The 27704-nt window shown below is 37.9% G+C and overlaps 1 protein-coding gene across 1 annotated transcript in view; it reads left to right on the forward strand.

Moving 5' to 3' along the window:
* The first annotated feature begins 3126 nt into the window (after positions 1-3126).
* Positions 3127-27704, forward strand: part of LOC122814282 — a 572950-nt gene continuing 548372 nt past the window's right edge. The window contains exon 1 of the mRNA XM_044086872.1: positions 3127-4100. Within this exon, the coding sequence (XP_043942807.1) occupies positions 3127-4100 (974 nt within the window). The remainder of the gene's footprint in view (positions 4101-27704) is intronic.

The following is a 27704-nucleotide window of genomic DNA, read 5'->3' on the forward strand; positions in this document are numbered from 1 at the left end:
TTCCTCCCAGATGCAGTAATAGAATATTTACTTCTTGACCACTGGCATATTTATCCCACAGCATGGACAGCAGACCATCCCACCCCAAGCCTCTTTTTCCGATCCAGACACTTGCATTTTTGAGTGACATACCCACAGATTTTGTGCTTCAATTTGTATAGCTCTTTTTGATGTACAGTGCACATAGGAATGGTCAAATATCCACACCTGTAGAGGTCCCTGATGGACACCCAGACTGACAGAGATGAAAGGATTAATATCCCACTACTGTCAGCAATACGTTGACAGCACAAACAATCTGAAAACACTGCAACACACACACTGTATATAATACCGACCTTCAAGCTGCATGCCTTGCTGCACTGTGCATTTCTCTTGCTCCATCTCAGTACTCACACTGAAAGAAGTGAAATGTATGCCATTAAAATGCGCTCTTTAATTGTGTCCACGACAAATTATGTTATACATAAAGTGGCACACTGCACTGCCACCTTGAAAATGCACTCTGATGGGTTACGGTTAACAGATGGTGCATTCCTACACATGAAAAGTATTAGCTGGTGATGTCACACAAGGGTGAAAGGAGAAATCAACAACCCAAAAAATAAAAATACCCACATCAGACAAAGCCCAGTGTTGGACACTTCTTACCTAACAAATCCCACAGTAGTAATAATGCAGATACCGAGCAAACAGCCATTTTTCACCACTAGAGCTGTCAAGCCCACTTGTCAAATCTGCTACAGGCAATGCACAATTTAGTCTATCAAAGTACATTGTTAGTAAACTATGATTCCACATGTATGCCATCAGCTTTTTGCAATGGATCTCATGTCATGCTATGTGACTCACCACAAACTTCAACAGGTACTCTGTAAGCAAGTTAAACATACATATGTCACATCAGCACACAAAAAATTTAAACTTTTTTCACTAATATTTGAATGATCATATTGGTCTATGAATTATTGATGGTATTAAAACAATGCACTTTTTGAAATACCTTTGAAACATATTCCTACTATTATCTCTAATGTCTCTAAGGTCTACCAATCATATGAACATCTATTTATACATATATTTACCTTCATACTTGTACACTGGTGTTTATATTTCTATCTATTCCAATGTTCTATTGAAATGTGGTTTTTAAATAAGTTATAATATATTTATTTATTAATTATTTATTTATTTGATTAATTTATTTAAATAATAATTTATTACTAATCTTATTATTGGTAATCTTAGAATCATGAATTAGGATTTTATAATAATAATTAATATTTTATACAAAATTATGTTGGTCATGAAATGTTTTACATTCATATTTATCCATAGCGCTTGTTATTACAGAATGTACAAGATTAGCAAGAATGTTTAGATAAGAATGTTATCTTAGATTCTCTTGACATCATAAAATTTATTGGTCCATTTATTTCATCTATATATTTACCTATTTATTTATCTACCTATTTATCCATTTATCTATTTCACTTTATGTATATTTATTGTCAAAATGCATTTTATAATGTTGAAATATTTGAATATTCATATATTAAAAATTTTTTTTAATATTTACAATATACACAATAATTACCACATGACAGATTTTGTTTCAAGAAAGGGTACGAACAAAGATGAACTGTATATCGTATACAACGTTATACATGAAGATGATATATATCTAGGTGAATTTTAGATAATTTAAAATGGATACAAACATATGTATGACTTACTACATTCAGTGCTCCCATTGTTGTGTTGCTTTAAATTTTTAATAGAAAATGACCTCTTTAATTGAACTATCAGCTAATTGATTAATTAATTACATCTATTATGCTATGCCTCCCTATAAATATGCTGACTGCTTTTAGTTGTACATTGTCTGAAGAAGCGTATCATAGCATACGCGAAAGCGCTCACCGTTTGTCTTTTCTTTTCGAATAAATTATTTTATACAACGTGGAGAGTCCGAAGTTTTTGTTCTTCATTTTCATCGTTTAATTAACTTCAGACTCTTCAGCTGATTGAGATCCGTTCTTGTTTTTATACCTGCTTTGGCTGCTTTGGGATCTCTACAGCACACATTATGGCGAATTCAGATGTTGAACTGGATTATAACCCAGAACCGAGGAGACTAACTAACGAACAGCAATGGACTGCCATCACCTCATGTAAGTCAAATCCTTTATTGGCTCTGGATTTGAACATTCCAGTTCCAAATACAACGGAAGTTAACATTGACAACTTAGAGCTTTTTAATTCCAATGTAAAAGTGCTTGAAAATGACTTATATAAGTTGCAGCGGATGATATGGCAACGCAAACATCTAGAGGCGTGCCTACACTACAAGCTTATTCCACGTGGGATGCGTATTCTTGTTATGCCTACACACGGAGATACGCACCCAACATTGCTTAAAACATGGCAAGATATAAATATTGAGGCTAGTCACAAACATATGCAGCTCCTAATCGATTATTTTGAACCACTTGAAAAGGAGCTATTATCTAAAGTTAATGATATTAACACTGAGCTGCGTAACAATTTTCCTGATCCTTTCTGTCTGCGGAAATTAGAGAACATGTACTGTCAAGTCAATACCTATGCTATGAAGCTTCAGCAAACTAAACTTAGGAAGCTTCAACGTGATTTCAGGGATTTCTCAACGGGCAATGTCTTTGTTTGGCCCAGGAGGTCTGACAACTATTCTACAAGAGAGAATCCTGCTTCGAGTTCAGCGCCGCTGGATCGTACACTTACAGCGTCAATTCCTATTGGTCCAGTGACATCAGAACCTTTGCTTGTTTCTCGCAAGGACACTTCCCATGAATCATTCACCACGCCACCTGAAACTTTTGCTTCTGTTACGAGTGCTGCCCTCATTTCCACCCCACTTCCAAATCAAGAAGCGAATAAAGCAGCTAGATCCTTACAGCATGATATGGGAGCTATCAGTAAATGCCGGATAGAAGACAACACACCTTTTTTACCCTTACCCATCAGGAAACCATCGTTTACGAAGGGAAGAAAGAACAGCTGGGAAACCAGAAAAAGAAAATTCTCCGGCGAAACAAATGTGTATCAGCCCAGAAGACAGAAACAATAGGAACACTTTACTTTAATATGTCTAGGTATGTTTTAAATACTAATGATATTGTATTACTAAACAATGGCTTATCTTTTGTTCCCTCACAAGGGAGCAAATTATCAGACGTTTTAATAGACCTGCGTTTGTTTGCTTGCTCTGTTACTTTAAAGTTGCACTTTTCAAAGGAAACGAAGATAACCTCTGATAATGATGTTAACTTTTCTCTTTACAAAAAGAAAAGTTCCTTTGTACCAATTATGCCTTATCATGTAGATTATTTTGTTAAATTATGTGAAATTGACTTTTATCATTACTTTTATAATGGAAAAAAGAAGTGTGCTTATTTTAATATGTCAAGTGACACTATGAAGTCACTACAAAATTTTAGTTATGATTATTCTTTGACCTTCAGACCAGTAGATAAAGGGGGAGGCATAACCCTGTTTGATACAGCTGATTACAATGTTTTAATGAATGAAATGCTCAATGCTGATGCCACATACTTTTTAATTAATCAAGCTAAGTTAGGTCAAATAATTAAAACAGTTAAGGAAGACCTCTATGACATGCTTATGTGTTACCAGATACCCAACAGTTTACATGAATTCTTCTCCATTGATACCCCTGTAGTCCCTATTATTAAAGGGCTACCAAAAATGCACAAAGGAATTAAACCACCACCCATGCGTCCAATAGTATCTGGAGCTAAATGGATTACTGAGAACATATCAATTTACCTAGAAAATGTTTTAAGACCCTTAGTTGATGCTATTCCCACGATTCTTAAGGATACCTACCAGCTTATAGACTATTTACATTCATTTGATTTTATTTTCATACAAGACAAACATTTACTTATTACAATGGATGTACAAAGTCTTTTTACTTCAATTCCCAATGAAGATGGGATTGAAGCAATACGTGAAATACTACAATATTTTCCCACAATAGATGGGAATAAAACGATTCTAATTTGTCAACTATTAGAATTGGTTCTTAGCAATAATGTGTTTGCATTTGGGGGTGACCTATACCTACAGATGTGTGGTGTGGCTATGGGTACCCCCTGTGCAAACACATATGCTAATTTAGTTATGCATCACTGGGAATTAAACCATGTTTTTCAACATATTTTATTTAATAAAGTCTTAGTCTATAGGCGCTTTGTGGATGACATCTTAATTGTATGGGATGGCTCCATAGAAGAATTTCTCTCCTTTAAAGCATACCTAGAAACTACAACTACATTTCTTAGATTTTCAATTGAAACATCATATTTATCAGTAAATTTTCTGGATGTTAGTTTAAATATTAGGAATGGGAGATTGGTATCTACATTATACAAGAAAAAATGCTGGAGGAATACAATTTTGAAATATGATAGTATGCATCCGCGGCATATTTTTAAAGGAATATTAAGAAGTCAATTTACTAGACTAAGTAAAATCTGTACTGACAAAGAGGATTTAAAAAGAGAGGCAGACAATATGGTAGATATGTTTTTAGAAAGAGGCTATGATTATGATCTAATAATGAAAGTTAGGAATAGCATTTTGTTTCAAGATAATTCAGAACCTAATGATATAAAAGGCAATTATTTTCTCCCCGCCTTTAAAAGTGACACATATAACTATAAGGAGAAAGTATCTTTTATTACAACTTATACAAATGACTTTCAGAATATTAGGAAAATATTACTTAACAATTGGAAAGTCCTACTGATAGATGAATCTACATTAAAGGTAGTAGGCAGCAACCCACATATAATCTATAGGAGTAATAAAAATCTGAAATCTTTACTATGTGATAGACCTGTTCTGACTAACAATGATTTACAAAAGTCAACACATTCCTTTGGGACTTATCCTTGTCAGCATTGTAATTATTGTAAGTTCATCACTAAATTGCAAGATTTCACACATCCAGAATTTAATTATGTCTTCAAACCAAGATTTAGGGCTACTTGTGATACTTCAGGCCTAATTTATCTGGCCACTTGTGAATGCTGCTCTGCATTTTATATAGGCCTTACCAAAAGGAAACTGAGAAATAGAATATATAATCACCAGTACGATATTAAAAAGAAGAATGAGTTAAACGCCCTAGCTAAACATACTATATCTAATCCATCACACTCTTTTGTTTTCAGAGTATTACAAATAGTGGAAGCTAACGCTAGAGGTGGTGATTATATAAATTCGATTGAATTAAATGAGTTGAAATGGATTCTCAGACTTAGAGGCCACTACCCTCCGGGACTAAACAATTATATTACAATAAGATCTTTTCTTAATAATCAGAGATAATTTTATTGCCTATGTTTTACTTCTGTGATATACTATATTCTATTTTTTCTTGTGGTGTACAGTATTTTTTATTATTAACTATATTTAACATATGAAATATTTATTTATCTATTTTTCTATTTATTCATATATTTATTAAACTTTTTTCACTAATATTTGAATGATCATATTGGTCTATGAATTATTGATGGTATTAAAACAAATGCACTTTTTGAAATACCTTTGAAACATATTCCTACTATTATCTCTAATGTCTCTAAGGTCTACCAATCATATGAACATCTATTTATACATATATTTACCTTCATACTTGTACACTGGTGTTTATATTTCTATCTATTCCAATGTTCTATTGAAATGTGGTTTTTAAATAAGTTATAATATATTTATTTATTAATTATTTATTTATTGGATTAATTTATTTAAATAATAATTTATTACTAATCTTATTATTGGTAATCTTAGAATCATGAATTAGGATTTTATAATAATAATTAATATTTTATACAAATTTATGTTGGTCATGAAATGTTTTACATTCACATTTATCCATAGCACTTGTTATTACAGAATGTACAAGATTAGCAAGAATGTTTAGATAAGAATGTTATCTTAGATTCTCTTGACATCATAAAATTTATTGGTCTATTTATTTCATCTATATATTTACCTATTTATTTATCTACCTATTTATCCATTTATCTATTTCACTTTATGTATATTTATTGTCAAAATGCATTTTATAATGTTGAAATATTTGAATATTCATATATTAAAAATGTTTTTTAATATTTACAATATACACAATGATTACCACATGACAGATTTTGTTTCAAGAAAGGGTACGAACAAAGATGAACTGTATATCGTATACAACATTATACATGAAGATGATATATATCTAGGTGAATTTTAGATAATTTAAAATGGATACAAACATATGTATGACTTACTACATTCAGTGCTCCCATTGTTGTGTTGCTTTAAATTTTTAATAGAAAATTACCTCTTTAATTGAACTATCAGCTAATTGATTAATTAATTACATCTATTAAGCTATGCCTCCCTATAAATATGCTGACTGCTTTTAGTTGTACATTGTCTGAAGAAGCGTATCATAGCATACGCGAAAGCGCTCACCGTTTGTCTTTTCTTTTCGAATAAATTATTTTATACAACGTGGAGAGTCCGAAGTTTTTGTTCTTCATTTTTAAAGTACATTGTTAGTAAACTATGATTCCACATGTATGCCATCAGCTTTTTGCAATGGATCTCATGTCATGCTATGTGACTCACCACAAACTTCAACAGGTACTCTGTAAGCAAGTTAAACCTACATATGTCACATCAGCACACAAATTAACACATGCAGTTATATGTTTACTCAAATAAATGTACACAGACATATCAATTATTTTTGGTGACCATGTAATTCTCGACATATACATCAGTTCAAAGCACAAAGTATATGCATATATACTACAACCATTCACACAGCATCAGAATGGTTCTGCTGTCAGGTTGAAGACTACTGGAAAATGTAATGTGCCTGGTGCTTTTTGATTTGGGTCTGTCAGTAGTGAGCCATCAACTGCCGAAGCAAATAGCACTGTAATAATAAAATGGCATAGTATCAGACAACAAGCCAGTGATAGGACTGCTATGATGCGATCCTTATGCTTCATGGGCAAACACCAAACTCATACAAACACTATGTATTATGTACGCTTTATCATTTAGTAATACTTATATGTAGACACATTTGTATATACGCCACCACACACACACACACACACACACACACACACACACACACACACACACACACAAACACACACACACAGGTATGCACTTGCATTTGCGCAGGCACACAACCAATCCAACTAACCTGGTATTGCCACACATGTACATGAAAATAAAAGATGCATATGCATGAAATTACATGTGGCAGGTTATATGCATGGTTGATATACATTATGGAGAAGTGATATCAATTACTTATATATCTCCCTTTATCTTTCCCCTGCCAGTGTACATTGTATGGAAAAATACACACACACATATCTGTAGCCATATGTATGTGTGTATATATATATATATATATATATAAATATATATATATATATATATATATATATATATATATATATATATATATATATATATATATAAATATATATATATACATACATACAAGTATATATATATATATATATATATATATATATATATATATATATATAGGTCTATTGCAGAAGACTGAAAAAACAAAAGACTTAATCCCAAAAGGCAGGAAATTCTAAATACCAATGGATGGAATTTGCCCCTTTTCCATTGATGTGTGATTGTGATAGTTGGTATACATATTTTGCTGGGGCGTTTTGGGCCGCTGGCCCCAACATGAGGGGTGCTGGTTAGTGTGCCCTCACATTACAAAGGTGATCAATAATTTGAATTTTCATTCTTTAGGTCTGTCAGTCTTCCGAGGTAGATCAATACAAGTGTGTGTGTGTGTGTGTGTGTGTGTGTGTGTGTGTGTGTGTATGTATACATATATATATATATATATATATATATATATATATATATATATATATGTATATATAAAAACACACACACGTATATAAAATAAAAATAGAAAACATAAAAATATAAAAAATAAAAAAACAAACAGTAAGCTGGTTGCATAAGTGTGCACACCCTTAAACTAATACTTTGTTGAAGTACCTTTTTATTTAATTACAACATTCAGTCTTCTTGGGTAGGAGGCTATCAGCATGGCACACCTTGACTTGGCAATAATTGCCAACTCTTCCATGTAAAAGTGTTCCAAGTCTGTTGTATTGCGAGGCATCTCTTGTGCACAGCCATCTTCAGGTCACTCCACAGATTTTTGATTGGATGTTGATCTGGGCTCTGGCTGGGTCATTCCAAAACTTTAATTTTCTTCTGGTGAAGCCATTCTTTTGTTGATTTGGATGTATGTCTGGGGTCATTGTCATTTTGAAAGGCGAAATTTCTCTTCATCTTCATCTTTCTTTCAGATGCCTGAAGGTTTTGGGCCAAAAGTGACTGGTATTTGGAACTGTTCATAATTCCTTTTTCCTTGACTAAAGCCTCGGTTTCAGCTGAAGAAAAGCAGCCATAAAGCATGATACTGCCACCACCATGCTTCACCATGAGGATAGTGTTCTTTTGGTGATCCAAAGTGTTGTTTTTGCACCAAATGTACCTTTTGGAATTGTGGCCAAAAAGTTCAACCTTGGCCTCATCAGACCATAACACATTTTTCTACATGCTTTTGGGTGACTTGATGGATTGTTTTGCAAATTTTAGCCAGGCCTGGATGTTTTCCTGTGTAATTAAAGGCTTCCATCTTGCAACCCTACCCCATAGCCCAGACTTATGGAGAATACAGGAAATTGTTGTCACATGTAGTACACAAGCAGTACTTGCCAGAAATTCTTGTAGCTCCTTCAGTGTTGCTGTAGGTCTCTTGGCAGCCTCCCTGACCAGTTTTTATTTGGTCTTTTTATCAATTTTGGAGTGATGTCCAGTTCTTTGCAACTTCACTGTTGTCCCATATTTCCTCCACTTTTTGAAGACTGTCTTCATTGTGTTCCATGGTATATCCAATGCTGTGGAAATTTGTCTTAACCCTGCTTCTGACTGATACCTTTCAACAATGAGATCCCTTTGACGCTTTGTAAGCTGCCTGCAAACCATGGCTTTTGCTGTGTAGGCAAGTGAGTAAATGTCAGGAAAATCCTACTAGGACAGCTGAACTTTATCTGGAGTTAATCAGAGTCTATTTAATTGATGTAAGGTGTCCACCCAGGAAGGCTGAATGCTGTAATTAAAGTAAAAGGTGCTTCAGCACAGTATTAGTTTAAGGGTGTGCACACTTATGCAACCTGCTTATTGTACTTTTATTATTTTTTATATTTTTGCCACAAAACAGATTTGTTTGTTTTTCACTTGAATTGTACAGGTTATAGGTCACATTACAGGTGGAAAAGTTTTGACATGATTTACTGTGGTCTCATTTTTTTTATATACCGAAAACCTGGCATTTCAACAGGGGTGTGTACACTTTTTATATCCACTATAAATGTATGTGTGTATATATATATATATATATATATATATATATATATATATGTGTGTGTGTGTGTATGTGTGTAGAGAGAGAAAGACATTTATTGCAGTAAGCACCTTTCAAATACAAGTATCGACAATACAAATATGCACATAAATAAACAGACACAAACAGAGGCAGCTAGAATAACTCTCACAGACATATGCGTTGACAAGCATAATTTTTCCATGTATTACATATCGTACTTGTGGTTTAAATAAGGTTGGTATAAATATGCACTTATATGTGTATATATATATATATATATATATATATATATATATATATATATATATATATACAGTATGCATATATGTATTTATATTAATATATGTAAATATATGGGTCTCCTTCTGTTTGTTTAAAGTATATTTCATTGACAAACAGAAGGCTGAGCCCACTTCCGTGAAAGTGCACTACATCGAAAGTGCACTTTCGCAAAAGCTGATTTGCAGAATCACGTTACAGTGGGGATAAGGGAATATATCCTTTTCCTCACTGTAGTGCGATCTTGGAGTTTGTATATTTAAGTAGAGGGGTATGCATGCTTACCCCCTGCATAAACATGATTTAGTGTTATATTCTTTCTTTTTTTTTTTCGTGCGTTTTTTTTCATTATTTTGTGTTTTGCGAAAGTGCATTTTCGACAAAGTGCACTTTCACAAAAGTGAGTTCAATGGTTTACATTTCGATGAAAAGTAATTTCAATGAATCATCATAGATCCAAATATTTATATATGTATATATATATATATATATATATATATATATAATGGATCTACTTTGTTTCTTTGAATCTCATTTCACTGAATTTCATTTCACATCGACCACTTCGCTGAAACCTCAAATTACTAATAACTCATTTCACTGAATCTCATTTCACTGAACTGCACTTAGTATATATGGCACTGTGTAGAGTACTGTAAGGCAAGTAAAATGTATACGCCCTTTTCCCCACTGTAGTGCGATCTTGGAATTAGTATATATAGTGGGGGGGGTGTGAGGGGCATACCTGTCCACTCAGTTTGAGTACATATACCCCAGGATTCATTAAACCATACACGGAGTGCAGGAATAGTGCAGCAGTTGCTGCACGGAACCTGGCTGCCAAGCGATTCAGCAAAGGGGTCCTGGGATGTGCACAAGCGCTCTTACACTATTCCTGCACAGACACCACTGCCTTATGCTAATTACCTCATTTGCTAGTGAAAACCATGCAAAGGAGGAGAATTAGCTATTCAGCAAGCAGGAAGATGTTCATGCAGTAATAGTGTAGCCTGCAGAAATGTATTCAGTTACTAGCTGAATACATTTCTGCAAATGAGAAAACAGAGGCATGACAGCTAAAAAGAAAGCATGTATTATATTTAGTTGGCTTGGCGATGGCCAGATATATGGCCATTGGCATGAAAAATAGTTTTAATTTTTTTTAAATAAAATTTTTTATTTTTTTGGCCAATCTTGGCCGTTGAATCATAAGGCAGTGGCATGTGAAAAATTATATTGAGCTGCTCTGCTTACTGCTTACTTGCTGTGGGATTTGAAGTCTTCTTAAGACGCACAGTCTTGCTGTGCTGTTTACTGCTGAATCAGAGACACATAGATCTGCATGACTCCATCTGTAGTCTGTTTAAAGCACCAAGCCTTTCAAATTGCACACTGATAAAGAAATATATTTTGCAGCTATAAGCACAGTTACAGATAACTTATTTTATAATAAACCACACGTAGTCTGTCAGATTTGTAGCATATATTTACAAAGTTTTCCTTCATTACAGATATGAATGATGACTTCTACAAAATACCTCTCTGTCCTTCTCTCACATAACTGAATTACTACAATAGCTATATACAGAGCTAGTCACGCACACATGAGATTGGTATTTCCTCCTGGTATATTTTTCTGGCCTTCTATAGGAAGTCACATAATGTCTGTTTATAGACTTTTCTATTGTCCTTTTGTGATTTAAGCACTTTTGCTGATGTGAGGATGCCATTCTGAAAGGAAACATCTGTATAAGCTGTTCCTACTGGAAAAACATCACGTATTGCTGAATTTATAAAAAAGGATGTCTGTTAATAGATATTTGTTCTGCAAACATGAGAAAATCATATAATCCTTGCTTTCCAATATTGCTTTGTTAGACTTTTCTTTTTGATGCTGTGAAGAGATGCCTGTCTGTTATACATATAGTATGAATGCACATTGTAAACTCTATACATATATTCAAGCAAACTTTTTCCTTCAGCATATTTACAACATAATTAATATCTAACAATTCCCTCTGTTTTTAAACATACTCAAAACATTCTATATAAAAAACACATTAAGAAACAAAACCTTTAGACTTTTTTGATACGTCAAAATGCAATTTTACATAGTTAATACAATGAAAACATATTACTACCAAACCTGAATGTATTTAACAACTTTCTTTTGCAGACCATTCTGTGAAAATATTTATCAGTTATGAGCTGTGTCTGTTTTAATTTTACTTGATTAATTTATTCTTTTGCAATCACAGAATTTAATTTATGACTTAGAATTGTTTCATTAACTCTTTGCAACTGTTGAATTAACTATAAGACAAGAACCATGTGCTACTACAAGCATTTATACACTGTTGAAAATATACAGTTTTAATGTCATTTTAACCATAACATTGTGGTCATGTCTTTGAACTGCCCATTAACATCTTGGTAAAGTACTGAACTGGGCTTAGACAATAAATATTTGAAAGCAGTTATTTTACTGGGGTAAAACCAATGATATTACAACTTGACAAATTACTTTCAAACTTATTACAATGTATTCTGTACAGTATGTATTTACATAGAATGTTTGCTGTTCATGCATTTCAATCTAGTAGGTACCCTGGACCCATTTTTTATTTAAATATGGTTTTTCACACATATTTATTACTAGACATTAATCTCATTTGTACTGAATTCTTCTGCATTTGTACATACAAAGACTATAAAGTACATTTAGTCTAATCTTACAAATTTAATAACATTAATATTGAGCAAAATCTTGGAAAATTATGTCTCTTTAGAAATATCTAGTGGAATTGATACCATATCCATATGTCCTGTTATTTTAAACTACATACTCAGCAATTAAAATATTAATGCTTTTTATACCAACATTGTTTTGCCAAAAACATATTAAAAATAGTGACCATTCTTGCTATTAGAAACATTTATGCATTTTGCATATCTTTATTCTCTCTTGTATAGCTTTAATAAAGCAATTTTAAATCATCTCTTGTTTTTTAACCCATCTCTTGTATAGCTTTACAATTTAACAGGTTGTAAATACAATTTAATTCTAAACAATACAATAATAACCATTATGATAGCTATTAACAACTTGTAAAATATCTTATCCTGTCAGGTTTAATCCAGTTTACCAGTATTTCTAATACACTAATACCTGTTCCCCCCCCCCATAAAAGAGTATTGTCAAGAAGGAATGATATATTTCTTTCTCTAGCTTTATTTTAGACCCTTGTTGTTTATTTTTTTCTGTAGTTTTATTTCAGACCCTTGTTGTTTATTTTTTTTCTGTAGCTTTATTTCAGACACTTGTTTATTTTTTTCTGTAGCTTTTGTGCAGTACTGCTTATACAGTCAGTGTAAAACTGAGAAAGTGCCCCTCCCTCTTATACAGTCAGTGTAAAACTGAGAAAGTACCCTCCTGTAGTACTTCAGCACTGTTTACCTGCTCTATGCTGTGAGAATAGAATGTATGTCAGCCCAACACTTTGGTTATACATTTATTTTATTAGGTTACTAAATGAAGCTTTCACTGTATATTACCTCTAGTAGGTATTTACACCCTCCTGCACAATTGATTTGAACTGTATATATACTATAGCCCATTTGCTGGCTGTACTTGATGTAACTGAGGTTTTTTGTCCTTTTAACATTTACTTGCATACAGATTATCAGTGACATCTATGCACAATTGTGGAATTTTATGACAATTACTAAATAGTGTTGCTTGTAAACATTTTAACAAGTATGTTTTAATAACAATGATGCTTTAGAAAAACTCAAGCTACTTGTCTGGCAGTCAGTCTTGTTGTTTATCTGATCTTTCCAACATTTCCTGTAACTATTCATTCAGTCTAGGAAGGTCTGAGCTCACATTTCATACTCTGTAAAGTATAGTTAATTCTTTTGGCATTTTTCCTTTAATGTGATTGTGATTTGCATAACTATGCATTTATACAACATAAATAGACATTATTTTACAATTACCTTACATGGATTTCAGTATTTTTTATTTAACTATTTAACTGTCCTGCCATTAATTTTACAAAAACTCTTTGAATAATAACATCTGTGATTTTCTTTTTAAAATTCAGAACTTTAACTATTTGGTGTTACTATACAATTATAACATGTTTATTTATATTTGCTGTTCATAGGTTCATAGGTTCATACTAGGCTATCTGCCCGAGGGCATTTACAAGCCTAGCCCATCGTTTTGTGGCTTACGCCACCCCTTTAGTATGGGGAACTATACCCATTATTTTGCTGTGCCTCTGTCGAGCAGTGACACTGAGGTAATCCCTGGGGTATATCTGCGATCTCCCATCCATTGGTCAAGATTTCTCTTGAACAAGGCCAGCGAGGTGCTCTGCCTCACATGTACCGGGATTTTGTTCCACAGCATAGGGAGTCTTTGGGTGATGAATCTATCCCTCCAGCACGTCCTATTAATAGCCGTGTCAAGGTTTAAGTCTCCCGCCTTGTGGCTCTGATGGATCTAGATTTTTGAGGTGAAGCATATTCATCAAATCTGGGTTTGACATGGCCTTGTATGTTAGGCAAAGGTCACCTCTGAGCAGCGGTAAGCGACTGAATAGAGCTGGAGTTCTTTCAGTCGGGCAGCATAGGACAGATTTTTGAGACCCTTTATCCTTTTGGTGAGGAACTTTTGTGGCCTCTCCAGCTGCTGCAAGTGTCGGGTCAGATACATTCCGAATGGGGCATTGTACTCAATCATTGGTCTGATGAGTGATGAGTAAAGGGAGACTATGACCTCCCTTGATCTAGATGAGAATCCCTTCATGATAAGGTGGGCAATGTAGAAGGTCTTCCTAACTACTTTAGCTACATGGGTGTCGAATGACAGACTACTATCAACCTGGGTCCCCAGGTCCCTGATAACTTCTTCTGTGCTCAGTGGATTGCCACCTATTTGCAGCTAGTAACCTTGTTTTTCCCAAGGGTATGACTATGCATTTTTGGCATTTAACTTTAGGCCGTGGCTCTGGCACCAGTTATCCATTTCTGTGAGACCCTTCTGAAGGATATCTGTGTCAGATGTGTTTTCTACTATGGCCCAGTTTGCAGTCATCTGCAAACTTTGTCAGCTATAACCCTCCTGTGTTTGCTTGTACTGAAAAGTAGATGCCAAACAAGAGTGGGCCCAGGACTGAGCCCTGTGGGACACCACTTGTGACAGGCTTTGAGTCTGACATGGCGCCAGCAGCTCTGACCCTGTGGGTTCTGTCACTCAGCCAGTTTGCAACCCATCTTGTGATGTATGGGTTGACATTTAAGCTGATGAGTTTTTCAATGATACCCGAATGGGGTATTGTATCGAAGGCCTTAGCCAGATCGAGGTAGGCTGTATGGACTGCCTTTCCCTCATCAATGGCTTTGGTGACTGTTTCAAAAAGTCAACCAAGTTTAAAAGGCATGATCTGCCTTTGACAAAGCCAAACTGGGTTGGATCCAAAGTCTGCAAATTCCCTATGTCTTTATTTATGAGGTCCATTATGATCCTCTCCATGGCTTTGCAGATAAGGCTTGTCAAGCTAATGGGCCGGTAATTTCCAGGGTCGGTGGAGGCACCGCCTTTGTGAAGTGGTACCACAGTTGCAGTGCGCCACCCCTGGGTATGTATCCAGAGGTAAGACTTTGATTAAACAGCTGTCCTAGCTGTGGGTTTAATTCCTCATTGAGTTCATGGAGCACACAGCCGGGGACACCATCAGGTCCCATGGATGCTGTGTTATTTGCTTTTGAGAGAGCAGTTCTCACTTGGCTGGAGATGTTTGGGGGCTGCAATCGCTTGGTATAGATATCTCCTTTGGGGAGGGGAGAAGTTTGCACTGAACCTGTCAGTCAGTATGTTGGCAATGTCTGTAGGATCAGTAATCTTCACATCATTTTGAACTAGTTCTGAGCATATCTGGGAGTTTCCTCCCAGGTTTCTAACATAGCTAAAGAAGGCCTTATGATTGTCTTTTGAGTCTTTAGCTATTTTTCTCGAAATTTGCTTTGGATGATTTTATGAGAGCTCTTAGTTTTTACTTATAGTGATCAAGGGTGTCTTACCTTTTAAGGATTTTGCTCTATCTTGTAGTAGCTTCCTCCTTTGTTGTAGAGTTTGTTTATGGCTGGGGTCCACCAGACTGGACGCTTGCCTTTGGTACAAAGAGTCTTTGTTTTGCTTGGGATTGCCTTATCCATGCAGTCCTGCAGGTGCTGGTAGAAGGCATTTGTAAGTGATTCAGCGGCTTGAGTACTGTTTTCCGGCTCGGGGCCTTAAAGGAGACCACACTAGTCTTTAGAAGTGTGAAGTCGGCTTTGAGAAGTTCTTTACTGTGGTCTTTTTATTTCAGGTGGGGTGGGATGAGGACCTCCAGCGAGATTAGTTTGTGGTCTGATCTCACCAGTGAGGGTACACCTCCGTGTTGAACATTGTGCTCCCATGTTCGTGATGATGAGATCAAGTATGTTATCTCCTCTTGTGGGATGGTGACTAGTTGTTCCATGGCATTTGAGTTTATGAATTCCAGGAACTTTTGGGCTAGGTGTTTGGGCTTGAGTAGTGTTCCCAGTCTATATTAGGGTAATTGAAGTCACCTAGTATGATGGTGTTTGGTGATACATTTATCCCTCTAGTGTTTTCAGGAAGGCCATGTGAGGTTCCTGAGTTTGTGAGGGTGGCCTGTAACATGCTACAATTTGCAGAGCAGTCTTGCCTATGGTTAATTGCACCTGGATGGTCTCCGATGCATCGCGGCGCTGTTGCCACCAGTCTTGAGGTGTGGGTGTCCTGATGAATATGGATACCCTCCTTTCTTGGTATTGTCCAGATTTTGGGGCCGGAACGCATGATATGAGGTAAAACCTGATAGCTGGGGTGCTCTAAGGAGCCTTGAACCAGGTTTCTGTCACAGCACAGACATCGATGTTCTCCATACTGAGAAGGGCCTCGAAAGTGCATTTTGAGATTTAGACTTCTGGCATTGAGCAGCATTACCCTTAGTTTTTTCCTTTTGTGTTCTAGGGTGGTAGGTTTAGAATTTGAGCCTTGCCTAAAAAGGCACTATGGGGTGGCAAGAGCCTTTGCCAATATCCGAATCCCAGGGGTGACAGGTGCAAGCCGCCCTTAAGCAGCGTGGCTTGTCCAGCATGTCATCCCAGGCAGACAGACACTGGATCCCCTTTGAATGACACCAGTGTTTAAGCCAATTGTTAAAGCTGATCATCTTATCTCTGTATTGTGGCATCATTCTTGGTGAAGGTAGGATACTGCTCAAGGTCAGGGTCATACCTGTCTGGGCTACATAATCAGAGAGCTCCTCAATGTCTCTTTTCATGTAGTCCAAGGAGGTAATGCCTCAGGTCGCTTACACCAGCGTGGACAATGACTGAATCATATTTGTACCTGCTGTTGAGAGACCTGAGTGCTTGCGTTATGTGGCGGATTCTAGCGCCCGACAGGCAGCTTACTGTGACCTTCTCCTTACTCAGTCTGGTGAGCGGACGCCAGTGTGTCTGACTATGGAGTCACCAATGACTAGTGTGTCTGGCATTGTGTTTGGCCTTAAGGGCTGTGACTGTTTGACACTCTGACTGTGAGGTCTATGTGTTGCAGGTGTTGTGTTCTGAGGTGGTGGTTGTTTGGGTGTCTGCTTTGGTGGCCTCTGCTGTTTTGGTAGATTTTGATCAGAGCCTCCGAGTATGTCTTTGTGTGTTTATGTGTATGATTTGAGGTTGTAATGGTAATATGTGAGACTGGGTCTATAGTGTGTGGTAACCTTCTCCTCCTGACTGGTCTTGCCAGTCCTATGTTGAGAGCTCAGCCTCCAGTTTGGTCAGATAGTTGCATCTCTCGCATGTATTTGTGTTTTGTGGAGGAGGAGAGGGTTGTTCAGTGTACATGAGGCAATTGTAACATTGCCTCAATATTCCCAGGTTCACCAGCTGAGCAGGAGAGGACACTCAGCAACTGATCCCTCGACATGCTAGTTGTCTACCTTTTCCTTTTGTGCATTGTAAACAAATGTACTCTATATGAAAAGAACACACATGCATGTCTGTCTTGTATATGTATATCTTTATACAAGCATGTCATGTCCCTACCATCCTAGCATGCATGCTTAACCATTTTCAAAACATAAACATATTATAAAATATATTTCTTTTGCACAGATTAACTGTGTATGTAGGAAATTCCCAGTCTTTGTCAGTTCAGCTAATTTATTTCCTTTATCCTGCAACTGCTGTTGAATTTCCTGTGATGTTGCATGGTCTTTCTGACATTCTTTAGTAAGCTGTTCTGCTGAATTTGAAACTCCTATGCACTTTTGAAAAGATGTGTGTATAACTTGTCTAAGCTTCCTGAACTCATTGTGTCTGTCTTTTAGAAGTTTATTACATTTCTTTGTAACAAAATGTACAAGATTTTCTATCAGTAACTGATTTGACTGTTGTTACAACTCTGAAATAAACCTTTTACATCTGGTGACAGAACATAACTGTCTAACATTTGAATATAATGTCAACATATTAACTTTTCTTGGTTCTTTACCTTTACAATTTTTGTCTGTACAGTCTAACCTTTGGATAATGTCATGCACTGTATTTTATGACATTGTACACACAATTAACATTTTTATACCACACATGATTTTATTTCAGATACCAGTCAAATATTATAATCCATTTGCATAATGCCTTACTATCAAATTGCAATCCATTTGCATAATGCCTTACTATTAACTTGCCCTAATAAGGTTTTACATTTGCTAATATTCTGTATATACATTTATTCTGTTATTATTATTACCTCTATGGCATTCATACTGTATGTAACACAGAATAATTTTCTTACCAGTCAACAGACAGGCAGATGGCCAAGCTGCTTTACTGTAGATGGTTGAAAAGTTTCTGTAGTCACTTGTGAAGTTGGTACAGCAAAACGGCAGATTCAGTCTTACAACTTCGTCTTGTACCTTTTCTGGAGAATTTATGGAACTGCTCCACCTTCCTGCAATGCAGTCTCACCGGATTTAGACGTCTATTAAACTGTATTGCTACAAACTGTTGAAAACTGTAGAAATCTGAAGTACTTCACATAAACGTTACTGTGCTTTTACAGGAGTGACATTACCCATTCACTCCCACTGTTTTTGGATACAGGCTAGGAACGTTGTCAAAGGGTCACCATTGAAAAATTATATTGAGCTCTTGTTTTTTTTTGGTGCCGTGACTCGGACCAAAAATTAAAAAAAAAAAAGGGAAAAATCATTTTTAAAGAAATCTGCATTTTGCCATTATAGTCAATGGCATGCAGAATGAAAACAATACCAAAGAATAGTGGTTGCTAAATGGACAGGTACAGTGTAAGTGTGGTAACTATGGAGTAAGGCAGCGGTGTATGCAAATGAGGGGAGTTATACTGAATCATAAATTTCTTCTAAGTGTCAGACAGCACCTAACTGTGTAGGTGCTCTAACACCACCATGTAGACAGGAGGGCCAGTTCTGCTTAAAACTGTTTATTTTAGCTAAATATGTGTGCACGGCACGCACCGGGCCTAAAACCAAAAAAAAAAAAAACAACAAAAATATCAGAACTGTTTACAATTGAGCACCGGGTATGTACAGCATGCATCGGGGCTTTAACAGCTAAGAAATGGGAAGTGGAAACAGCAGAAGGAAGGCAGTCAAGGAGAACTAGCATAGCTGGCAGGTGGACTGTATCAAAATTAGACAATTACACAGGCAGCAGCCCAGCAAACTACTATAAACTATGCTAACACCTTTCAGTCTGTTTTTTCCCACAATCTCTCACCACTGGTGTACATATTCAGGGGAAACTTTAAACTGACAAATCTAAAAAAACATGTTAGGAGCTGCTATTGCTCTGATCTATCAGTATGTGCTAGAGACTGTGGGTAGTGAGAAGTAAATTGCTGACAACAACCTCAGACTGAGAAGGAGGAGAAGAGTGTTCAGACCCAGGTTAACCTACCAGGGACTACATGATCTGGCGATAGTAGAGCACTACAGGGTGGACAGGGACATACTTAAGCAACTTGAGCTGTGCTGGCCTCACCTCAGAGCCAGAACCAACAGAGGAAAACCCATCCCAGTGGATAATAAGGTATGTGTAGCCTTAAGAATACTAGCTACAGGTACTTTCCAAAGACCAACTGGGGATATCATGGGGTCTCACCGGCATCTGCATCCAGGATACTCCACCAGTTCCTGGATGCCATGCGACCACATGCTGCTGAGCACATTTACTTCCCCAGCACCCACAAGGACAGGACCAGCAATATGCATCTCTTCCACCATGTAGCAGAATTCCCGGAGGTACTGGGTGGCATAGACTGCATGCACATCCACATCAAAGCACCACATGATAACCAGGGTAGGGTCTACCTAAACTGCAAGGGGTTCCACTCCATCAACTGTCCGGTCATCTGTGATGCCCAGGGCATTATCATAAATGTGTGTGCTAGCAGCCCTGGAAGCTATCACGACTCTCACATCTGGCATTCATCGCAGCTGTACCGGTCATTTGCCATTGAGGACATCCCATATGGTCATCTGGTGGGGGATGCTGGCTATGCACTGGAGCCATGGATGATGACACCCATCAGAAATGCACCCACACCCACACAAAAATGCCATAATGAGACATACGCACAGACCAGAATCATTATAGAGCATATGTTTGGGATGCTCAAGTCACTGTTCCACTGCCTTGACATATCTGGTGGAGCCTTACAGTACTCTCCAGCCACATGTGCACACATGTTCATAGTATGTGCCATGCTACACAATATGATCCTGTAGAAACAGCTGCAGCAGGAACAAATGGGGAAGGACCACACAGCCCCCACCATTGCCAAGGTCTCCACAGGCACAGAGAGACTCTGAGGAGGAACATCCTGAGCCTGCCCCTGTAGGCAGATGGAGCCATGTCCAGTACACCCTGGACTTGGCAAAGAGGCAACGCATAGCACATACACTGACATTGTAGGGCCCCAGGGACTGCTCTGTCTCTGACTCACACACACAGTAAAATGGATGCCAAAGATCACACCACCTATACCTTACCATGTATAGGTAATGTACTGCATGCATCCAACATACACAGCCCTCAAGCATCATCCTCACAACAGCCTCAGGCACAAGGTAAACCAGTCTACTTAAAATAAATGAACAGTGTGGAATGTTCTGATAGCATGTCTATGGTATTGAACAAGCATGCAAGAGAATGGGGTGGCTAACTGTGATAGCAGCAGACAACTGATGGCTCTGAGGGACAGCAGGAAGTGTTTCCCCAGTACTGGCCTACCCACACCATGCAGTACCACCCTAGCTGACAAATACCACTGTAGTATATGTGGTGAGCCAAATAACTGAGGGGGGGTCATAGGTTAAATGCATGGATGTCAAAGTGGGGGTCCCATACCCATCCAGCCTCACCCAGCAGATACTGCAGTATATGTGGTGAGCCAAATAACTGGGGGGGTCATAAGTCAAATGCATGGATGTCAACGTGGGGGTCCCATACCAACCCTCAGCCTCATCCAGCAGATTAGCTGTAGAAAACCATACAGAAATGTCTGACAAAGGCCTCCACATGGTGACATCCATGAAATCCCCACCTAAAGACATTTACACAGTGATATCACAGCAGGTCTAGCAGTGGCAGTTAAGCTTTGAAAGGTAAGAAGTCTGAAACTACAAATGTTTATGCCAGAACAATTTGAACTGTGGTCAATACTGTTATGCCTGTAATCTCAAAGATAGGGCACCCCACTATGCTAAATGGGACCAAAATGTTAAGCAAATATCAGCACAGTATCTGCAAATGTGTATTGGATACAGATGTGTTCCCACCATAGTCCCATAGGAATGCAATAACATGTCCCAAGCCTTATGCAGCATCCAACCATCAACTAGAGTGATGCCTCAACACAAACAGAAAGCAATTGTCAGTAACTTATTGGTAACAAGTCAGAGTTGTCTTCTGCCGGCAGCCAGGGAACATATGAGCATCAGAATGCAATGCCTTGCTACAGATGGCCTACATCTGTCACACCTGTCATACAGGCCTTTGGCAAATGCCTATCCCTCACCCACAGTGCCCGGTTAGGGAGTGTCATGGGGTCCATAACACCAACATACCTCAGTCTACAAAATGCAAAGAAAGGCCATGCTGCTAACTGCTAAGAGAAAACCTGCCAGTGTCAGACAGCCAGAAATCTGGACAAAGCCATGAATAATGGGGTGAAAAAGGTCCAAAGAAAAGGGCACCTTTAAAATACTGCTCTAATAATGTTATAAAATTGATGGAATGATTGTAGTAGCATGGAATGTCTGATGGGAACAAAGTCTGAAACTGCAATGTCAACTGTCAGTAATATCTGTCTTCAACCCTGAGTGACTTGCAAAACACTTGTCCTTGAAAACCACACTTGTTTGGGTAACCAACAAGATATGAGTCATTGATGTGACATTGTGTGATACTCTGTACAGTCGACAGGCAGGGCTAGGAGTCTAAACATGAGAATGCACTCATTGCAGGCAGTCCTAACCCTGGAAGATGGTGACATGTCTGCACCCATTAAAACCCTGGCCCACAGCTGTGGGAGTAATATACCCTTCCTCAATCACTCATCCGATGTAACATCCTGACGCCAAAATGTGACCATCCAAGCAAAGTGAGGTGAGCCATGCATATATGTGAGACAAACACACACCTCCAGGCTGGTCAAACAGTCTGGACGATACAAGACCCGCCAAGTGCAGTCAACGATTGAGAAGACCCCAGTGCAAAGTACTGGTAGCTATAGGCAAACATATATGACCCAGAACACACCCCACCACATATCTTATCCCTCATAAATCTATCTGATTCTGCCTTTCACCCTGATTCTGCTCTCGACTTATATTACCCAACTCTGGACTGGAAATCAGACCAGGCCAGAACAGAAATGCACAGAGGTTCCCCCATTGTAATATGTCACCAAGGTGCTGGACTGTTTCCACAGCACCAGCAGTCAATTGCTTGTAGGCACACCTCTCAACAGGCTGGATTCTGCAAGAAAGCATAGCATTTGGCCCATAATCCTGGTGTGTGCATCATCCATCCTGTATTCCTCTGGTAAATCACTGTGATGATCTGCGGAGGTATGTCACAAGGTACTAAAACAATACATGACAGTGTCAAATGTCATATATGTCAGATGTCTACTAAAACATGCCCTGTAACCCTAGCAACCCATACATTACTGAGAGAAATAGTCACAATCACAGTATGGCCCATTGTTCCCCCATTTTGACAGACCATCTCCAGGTATACAGGTTGAAAGGTATAGCTGTAGCACAAAACAAACCGGACTGGAGTACAACAATCCCTGGAATGAAGTCCCATATGTACTATAGAAGGTCACACTGGGCTTGCTCATACACTTAGAGAAATGTCAGTAGGATCTACGAATGAACAGGCCTTCCTCACCCAGTGCACTTCCCATTGCCTACCTTAGCAGTCCTGAAGATGTCTGTCACCATAGCAGTACATTTTGACAGGTCTCAGCTCTATAATCTCTGTGGTGTTTGTGATCACTGTGTAATACAAATAAATAGATAGACAGGAGTTCTAATCTCAGGCCTGGCAAATGTAAAGGTTTGTGTGTGTGTGTGTGTGTGTGTGTGTGTGTGTGTGTGTGGGTGTGTGTGTATGTGTGTGTGTGTGTTTACAAGTAAAAGTTTTTGGGTCCGTTCAAACCCAGTACACTTCCCCTTTCCCTAATTTATTAGTCCTGCAGATATCAGTCACCTTAGAAGTGCCTTTCATCAGACCTCAGCTCCATAAGCTCTGTAGCAAGTACAATAACTGTATAACACTATAACACAAATAACTAGTTTATTTATTTATTTTATTTATATTTATTTTACATTTGTTGGCCGGGATAGTTCACCTGAATGTATGTCCATTTTCAGTAGATGCCCAGGGAGAAAAGCTCCAAGGTAACAGATACAAAAAAGCAAAAAACAATAAAAACATATTACAAATATGGCATAGACAAAGAATGCATATGCAAACATGAATAGAAGTTCAAATTAACAGGTTAGAGTTAGGTAGGAGTTTCAACTTCAGGCTTGGCAAATATAAAAGTGTGTGTGTTTGTTTCAGATTACAAGTAAAAGCTTTTGGGTCCATTCAAACTCCAGTACACTTTCTCTCCTTTCCCTACTTTAGCAGTCCTGCAAATATCATTGTCACCTTAGAAGTGCCTTTTGTCAGGCTACAGCCCCATAGGCTATGTGGAGTGTGCACAAGTGCTTAATACTATAGTACAAAATAACTAGTTAGGTAGGAGGTTTAATCACAGTTCTGACAAAATTTGTGTGTAAGAATGTATATGTGTAGTTTAACGATTTTGTGGCCTTTCACCCAGTACATCACCCACTCACTGCCATACTTTCTACAAGGGCTGGTGATGTTCCTCATCTTAGAAGTACCTTGGACAGTCTTCACCTTGTAAGCTCCATGTTGCATGCACAAATGTGTAACACTGTAGTAGCAATAACTAGATAAGTAGGGGTTCTAATCTCATTCCAAGCAAGTGTGTGTGTGTGTGTGTGTGTGTGTGTGTGAACAGTATCCTGTCTGTGGGGGTTGTTTGTGTGAGAAACATACCAGTGGGGGACAGGTTTTGCTACTTTTGCTGTTGCCCACCCAGTACATGTCCCTTCCGGGTGTCCACATTACAAGGCCTCACAGTTGCCATCCACTGTAGAGGGACCTGTAGGACACTCTGCAGCCCTCCCATGAGCATTGCAGTGCCATGTGCACAATAACTATGTGACAGTATGGAATAGCTGTGATAACAGGTTAGGCTGCCCATCTAATTCTTGGATATCACTCCCTACTCAGGAATCATACACAAACACAGTCAGGAAGGCAGCCGCACCTACATCAGTAGGTGGCCTGCAAACCGCTCACAGATAGAACCCATTAATGTGAAAGAAGCGAATCCATGTCAGACTGCTGAACAGTCATGAGTGGAGTTCCACAGGTTGTGGACCTGGGTTCCCTTATGTTTGGGATCCACACTTCTGAGGACAAGCTCCTATACAAAGGCACCCTGGCTAACAATGTTTGTAGATGACTCACAAGGTGGGTGCTATTATTTCCCCCAACGTGAGGCTTTTTTTGACATCCTTTTACAAAGGCCTCTGACATCTCTGCCTGTTGTCAGGACCTTGGATAGCAAAAGCTCAATGCCAGATGATGTGCCGCCATCCCTTTGGGTACGCATGACATGGTTCCCATAAAGTAATACATTGATGGTAGTCCACTGAACACTGATGTTGGTATAATGGAACTGGGAACACAGGTTGACAGTAAGCTGTATGGTGACCACTCACAGTGCCACTGTCTTCCTCCGAATGTCCTTCCATGTGTCACTCTCCTGACTCAGGGTGTTTAATCTGTGAAGTAAAGGACAATGTTTCCCCTGTACACCCTCATCAGTAAACCAATCAATGTGTACTATGGCCCTTTTACAAAATCTTACGCAGAACAGTTTGGCTCCACAAAAGTGGTGGTAAGTTGTCCTAGTGACATCCAGGTAACCCCAGATACTGGAATCAAATTAAATTATATTGAAAAAACTGTGCAATCTGGATAAGTGTTTAAGGCGAGGAGACGGAATAAGTAACAATGACCTGAGAACACTTCCGCAGGAACTTACAGTACCATTATATCTATTATTCACTAGGTCATATAAATATAGATATTCCTCAAGACTGGAAATATGCACTTATTAAACCTGTCTTTATGGGGAAAGGAGAGTAGGACAAACCCAGAATCATATAGACCCTTAAGTCTACTTTCATGTTGTGAAAAAATAATGGAGAAGGTAATATTGATAACTGCTATTATTGTCAGAACTGATGGGTTGGGACTTGAAACCATATCATCAGCATGCATATGTTGAAAATAGATCTATTACAACTTGTAACATGATGTTCTATAGCAATATAATAATAACTATGAATGAAAAATTGTGCTGCTGTGATGTGATTTATATAGATTTGACTTAGGCATTTGACAGGGTCATACACAAATCACTGATCAATAAATTAGTACAACTAGGTATTGATGTACTGTTGATAAGATAGGTAGCTGCACGGAAGCCACAAATAGACATGGCAAGTATCACACAATCATATGGACAGGTTAAATCCTTGGTTATAGTCAAGGTGTCCCACAGGGCTCTGTCCTAGGCCCTTACTTGTTTAGATTGTATCTTCGTGACCTTACTTTTTCATCTGAGGTGTTCCTACAGTAGCTCATATGCTGATGATCTGAAATTGGGTAAACTGATTACAAGTGTTACAGATAAGGCATATCTGCAAAATAATTTGACTAAATTGACCATTTGGGCACAGCAGAATAATATGTTGATAAATACATCAAAAACTAAGCATATGAGATTTGGGAGACATAAACTGAAAGGTGAATATTTAATACAGCACACAGTGATTGAAACTCGTAGGACTCATTACTTAAGGAACTGGGTATATGGGTAGATTCAGCTATGAGTTTTTCTAATCATATCAACCAATTGACAAATAATAGTTATAGAACCATATAGGGTGTATAAAATGAGTTATAAAGTCTAGGAAATCAAACATAACAAACTCATTGTTTGTTAGTTACATTAGATATTAACTTGGAGTATGGAGTAACAATATGGAAATCCTATAGGAAAACAAGCATGAATAAAATGGAAAGAGTACAGCAGAAATATATTACGCGACATCCATGGATGGGGAACATCTAAGTTATTATGAGCACTTAAAAATATCTGTGTACAGGCTCTACAGATATCAGAGGAGATCTTATTCAGGTATATAGGCATTTAGGGACAACTAATTTCGGGAATGCTTGAGTTATCTAAAAGTACTCAGAGAATCACTGATAACCTATGTGAAGATTCTATAGGAATGAGAAGTGTACTAATCTGGTTTTCTGACAGAGAAGCTGATGCTTGGAAAAGACTACCATATGACATATAAACAAGTACTAAGGCTTAGATATATTTAAGAACAAGCCTGGTCATTTACTATGAGAACAAGGGGGTTTGGTATATTGGCAGGTTAGAAGGGCATTAATGCCCAAGGATTGAAACATGTGCATGTATGTGTATGCATGTATGTACCCCCACTGGACATCAGCAACAACAGGAGAGGCTGCAAATGTACATCACAAAGAGGATCTTATGTACTACTACTACACTTGCCCCAGGGCATGGACAGATTCCAACAGTTACAATGAATCTCTGTCTCATACTGGCAACTTAGGTGTGATTCTGCCTGACATACACAGCCATGTCTGACCCAATCCTGCCGAATGCTACATCTGAGGACACCAATCTGTCCACACACATGCCCCCAGGATAATTTTTCAACCCCCATCCCTCACAATCAGTAGAACATGCTGAGGGACAGGTTCACAACCCAGAGGATGGCCATGCCATGGAATAGACACACTCACATACATGTCAAGCTGAGCACATCACTGGCCCCTCTTCCCAAGAGAAATTAGGAGGAGTGACTGGGGAAAAAGAATACCAACCCTGGGACTCCAGTGGATCATACTCCAGTAGACACGCTTGGGGAGTATCATCAGTGGGCATGATGCCAGTGTATTTGCTATGTACACACCTATGACTCTTTGAAACCATGGATCTGGATCATGGATTCTGATAAAATCTATACCTTTGATGAAAGCACTACATCACAAAAAGTGTATTGGAATCCTGGATTGTGTCCCTCTAGGTCTTCCTAGCTTCACTATTCATCTGTGCATTTATTTAGTTTTG

The sequence above is a fragment of the Protopterus annectens genome, chromosome 10.part0, assembly GCF_019279795.1.
Source record: "Protopterus annectens isolate FY-2018-M chromosome 10.part0, PAN1.0, whole genome shotgun sequence".
In the NCBI taxonomy this organism is placed as follows: Eukaryota; Metazoa; Chordata; order Ceratodontiformes; family Protopteridae; genus Protopterus; species Protopterus annectens.